At 44.6% G+C, this 5000-nt stretch overlaps 1 protein-coding gene across 2 annotated transcripts in view; it reads left to right on the top strand.

The window, feature by feature from the left end:
• The window catches only part of helq (helicase, POLQ like), a 92644-nt gene that overhangs the window by 86113 nt on the left and 1531 nt on the right, over positions 1-5000 (top strand). For both annotated transcript variants that reach the window (XM_039780245.1, XM_039780246.1), the window contains exons 14-18: positions 437-594; positions 679-777; positions 2196-2369; positions 2991-3104; positions 4991-5000. The exon at positions 4991-5000 is cut by the window's right edge and continues 125 nt beyond it. In XM_039780245.1, the coding sequence (XP_039636179.1) occupies positions 437-594; positions 679-777; positions 2196-2369; positions 2991-3104; positions 4991-5000 (555 nt within the window). The remainder of the gene's footprint in view (positions 1-436; positions 595-678; positions 778-2195; positions 2370-2990; positions 3105-4990) is intronic.

Below are 5000 nucleotides of genomic sequence, written 5' to 3'. Positions count from 1 at the left end.
TACAAGATTTCTACAAGCCATTCTTAGACCATCTTGCCCAATTTGATGGAGACCTTGAACAGTTGTGAGATTCACAATATGCCACTCGCCTCTTCCTTGATAACTCAGTTTTTATTTTTATTGCAGAGTATCGGTGATGTAACAGTACATTTCATTGTTTATACGCCCAAGGTTTTTTGTTTTTATTTACTTCCTTTTTATTTACTCCTTTTCTCTTCATATTTCAAGTTATTCTACTCATAAGCTTTGCCCTTTAGTATTATACTACTTTGAAAACACTTAATAAACATATTGAATTCTTTTCCTAAACCCAACTGTCCCGTTCTTGTCCCGCGTGTCACGTAAACGTACCTCAGCTGCACATTGTGTCGTCTCTCGTCAGTGTATTTAATGTTCAGGTGTACAGAAGTCTGAGTGCAGCTGTGTGTCTCCTCAGGCTCCGTGGATCTGAGCTACAGCGAGGTGCTGTACAGAGACCTCTCTAAAGGTCTGGAGGGTCTGCTGCTCAACAGTTTCCTGCACCTGGTCTACCTCGTCACCCCGTATGACATGATCGCACAGTGCAAGCCTGACTGGATGCTGTTCTTCAGACAGGTACGCAGCCACGGATGGACTTTATGGCGCCTCTGTTTTCTCAGAGCTTTGTGTAAACGGGGTGGTTGTGTGTTCCTGTTGCAGTTCACGCTGCTGTCGGCTACGGAGCAGAAGATGTCTGCAGCCGTCGGAGTGCCGGAGAGTTTCATCGCTAGAAAAGCTGCCGGACAGACGGTGAGAAAGGTAAGAGACGCTAGGTTTAACTCTTAACCTTCTCCATGTGAACGTGGAGGAGGTGGAAGTCATCTCCCATTTCCTTTAAAAGCCAGGTGCATTTCGACCTTGGAGCATTGCTGTTATGATGGAGGATTTGCACCGTAATATTTATATTTGTAATCTTCTGCGTGTGTGTGTGTGTGTGTGTGTGTGTGTGTGTGTGTGTGTGTGTGTGTGTGTGTGTGTGTGTGTGTGTGTGTGTGTGTGTGTGTGTGTGTGCTGCTGTGCGTCCCTGTGTGTGTAACAAGCATAGTGCGCGCTGTGCACGAGCCTAGGAGTATTTTACTACTGCTCTGTTAAAATAACAATGAAATGCTGCGTTATTGACTTTAGACCAGGTTTTTGTTGGTCAATGGCGCGATCACTTCCTGCTGCCTTAAGATAGCAATACGCCCAGAATGCACCTGAACACACCTCCCTATAAGACCAGCACACCCAGAATGCACCTGAACACACCTCCCTGTAAGACCAGCACGCCCAGAATGCACCTGAACACACCTCCCTGTAAGACCAGCACGCCCAGAATGCACCTGAACACACCTCCCTGTAAGACCAGCACGCCCAGAATACACCTGAACACACCTCCCTATAAGACCAGCACACCCAGAATGCACCTGAACACACCTCCCTGTAAGACCAGCACGCCCAGAATGCACCAGAACACACCTCCCTGAAAGAGCAGCACGCCCATGGGCCACAGATGGGTGCAGGTACATTTGCTATTTAAACAACGTGGGCGCTGGACGGGAAACTGACAAAAGGTTTTGTGTCTTAATGTTTCAGGGTGTGGACATGGTTTTGTGTCTTGGTGTTTCAGGGTGTGGACATGGTTTTGTGTCTTGGTGTTTCAGGGTGTGGACATGGTTTTGTGTCTTGGTGTTTCAGGGTGTGGACATGGTTTTGTGTCTTGGTGTTTCAGGGTGTGGACATGGTTTTGTGTCTTGTTGTTTCAGGGTGTGGACATGGTGTCTTGGTGTTTCAGGGTGTGGACATGGTTTGGTGTCTTGTTGTTTCAGGGTGTGGACATGGTTTTGTGTCTTCGTGTTTCAGGGTGTGGACATGGTTTTGTGTCTTGTTGTTTCAGGGTGTGGACATGGTTTTGTGTCTTGTTGTTTCAGGGTGTGGACATGGTGTCTTGTTGTTTCAGGGTGTGGACATGGTTTTGTGTCTTGGTGTTTCAGGGTGTGGACATGGTTTGGTGTCTTGTTGTTTCAGGGTGTGGACATGGTTTTGTGTCTTGGTGTTTCAGGGTGTGGACATGGTTTTGTGTCTTGTTGTTTCAGGGTGTGAACATGGTTTTGTGTCTTGTTGTTTCAGGGTGTGGACATGGTTGTGTGTCTTGTTGTTTCAGGGTGTGGACATGGTTTTGTGTCTTGTTGTTTCAGGGTGTGAACATGGAGCAAGTGCGGCGGATGTATCTGGCCCTGGTGCTGTTTTCTCTGCTGAAGGAGACCAACCTGTGGAGCGTCGCTGACCGGTTCCAGCTGAGCCGCGGCTTCGTCCAGAGTCTGCTCAGCTCGTCCTCGGCCTTCTGCTCCTGCGTGCTGCACTTCACACAGGTTTCCCCCCCCTCACTAAACATCTGAAATAAGGCGAATAAGATAAATAATTATAATAATACATCTTTGTAACTTTACCCTCTGACAGCCCGCCAAGGGTTAGAGTTTACATGTGGTCTATTTAAGAGATAACGTTGCTCCAGACCGACATATCAAAAAAGTCACAAAAATGTCGGGGAAAAGCCATAAAAATGTCAAAATAAAGTGCCCAAAACATTGGGAAAAAGTGACAAAAATGCATATACACACGGATAGCTCAAAATGCGTACAGATAACACGCCTTCTTGGCTTAAGAAAAGTGGCGTGTATGTTTACGCGAAGTCGTGATGTCATGATGTCATGTTGTGACTATAATGATCCTCCTCCTAGATTTTCATCTAGAAGCAGCATTTTATTTATGGGCACCTTACATGAACAAATAGTAAAAGATAAAACTAGATGCACAACAAAGAGCACACAGGAATACAAAAGCAATAAACATCAACAGACAAATACTATATAATTACACTGAGAATGGCTTTTTGAAGACGTACAGTAGGTTTTTAGACAGGATTTGAATGTGGGGAGAAAGTCAATGTGAATGATTGTTTGTTTGTTTGTTTGTTTGCTGTGTGTTATCAGGAGCTGGAGGAGCTGTGGCCATTCAAAGCTCTGCTGACGGAGCTGACGCGGCGGCTGAGCTACTGTGTGAAGGCCGAACTCATACCCCTGATGGAGGTGGCCGGAGTCATGGAGGTCAGGGTCCAAGTTCACAAGATACACACGGAATAAAATAACTGACCAGAGCAGGGATTTTAATCCTGGACCCTATGTTCCCATGTTTTTGTGTCTAAGTGACTGATGGGAACAACAATCTTTGACATTGGTCCAGTATTAGGCCAGAAACAAACTGCAATTTAACATTAATGGGTAAAACAGCGTCAGTCAGCGTCCACTAAAAGTTCTGTTGTTGCTGCTGACAGACTCAGATTATTATTCTAAGTGTCTGACAACATTATGGAAAGGATCCCTACAGAGATAGACCTTTTAGTTAAAGAGTAAGATCCTTTTAGTTTAACATGAAACGGCCACGAAATCACCATCACCAAACTACACCAGACTCCATGTAAATAATCAGGACTTTTAGCGCGTATAGAGCCAGCATATCTCCACCAGACTCCATGTAAATAATCAGGACTTTTAGCGTGTATAGAGCCAGCATATCTCCACCAGACTCCATGTAAATAATCAGGACTTTTATCATCATAAAACACACTTCATTCAAAGTGGATAGAAACTAAATAAAACTATCAAAAGCCGTCTTGGTTCATCTTTCCACTGTTCCAACAATCACCTCTCTGGTTTGGTTGAAATAAATCCTTAATTCACCCATTTACATGTGGAGATATGCTGGCTCTATACACACTAAAAGTCCTGATTATTTACATGGAGTCTGGTGGAGATATGCTGGCTCTATACACGCTAAAAGTCCTGATTATTTACATGGAGTCTGGTGGAGATATGCTGGCTCTATACACACTAAAAGTCCTGATTATTTACATGGAGTCTGGTGGAGATATGCTGGCTCTATACATGCTAAAAGTCCTGATTATTTACATGGAGTCTGGTGGAGATATGCTGGCTCTATACACGCTAAAAGTCCTGATTATTTACATGGAGTCTGGTGGAGATATGCTGGCTCTATACACGCTAAAAGTCCTGATTATTTACATGGAGTCTGGTGGAGATATGCTGGCTCTATACACGCTAAAAGTCCTGATTATTTACATGGAGTCTGGTGGGTTTGGTGATGGGGATTTCGTTTCATGTTAAACAAAAAATAATAATCTGAGCCTGTCAGTGGCAAAAGCTAGCCTAGAAATCCAGACGCACCCTAGCGGCAGCAAATGTAATCTGCAGCCAGGGTCTTCTAGCAACTCTCCATTGGCTTGCGAGCTGGAAAAAACCAAACTCTAGCCGGGCCAATCACATCGTGTATAGAGTCAGTGGGCGGGGCTTAACATAATGACGGCAGAGTTGCGATGGTTCGGCATGAATTCCCCGCTACTTGAAAACAAAGACGATGGCTGCTGCTGCTGGAGAACAGCGGTCTTTGGAATCGGCTTCGGCCGCGACTCTGGAAGACTTGGAGTTCAGCTTTTCTTTGAGAAAAGAACAAAGAACGGCACTGAAATCATTCTTAAAAAAGGAAGATGTGTTGGGAGTTTAAAGTTTAATCTATCAACTGGTTGTAGCGCTGTCCTATTACGTGCAGAGGGAATTTGAAAGACAACCGTTTATCCCGCCCCTCGGATTGAGCCCTGACCAATGGGGAGCTCCCAGACCTCAACATCTGGATGTGGGGCTGGCTTATCAGGCTAGGCAAAAACAGCACTTTTAGTGGACCAAACGTAATGTTACATTACAGTTTATTTCTTGCCTAATACCGGACCAGATTGTTGTTCCCATCAGTCAGGATAAAAAGCTGAAGTTTCCCTTTAAAACTCACCTCATCTCCACTGCAGACAGATATCCAGTCTGAATGGAGCTTCAGAAAACTCACATATATATATATGTGTGTGTGTATATATATATGTATATATCTCCAACTTCTAACTTCTAGTTTGTGTCTTCCTCTCCAGTCCAGAGCGA

The sequence above is a fragment of the Perca fluviatilis genome, chromosome 17 (assembly GCF_010015445.1).
Source record: "Perca fluviatilis chromosome 17, GENO_Pfluv_1.0, whole genome shotgun sequence".
In the NCBI taxonomy this organism is placed as follows: domain Eukaryota; kingdom Metazoa; phylum Chordata; class Actinopteri; order Perciformes; family Percidae; genus Perca; species Perca fluviatilis.
Note: the sequence above shows the minus strand (reverse complement) of the source record. Positions and strands in the feature narration are given on the sequence as shown.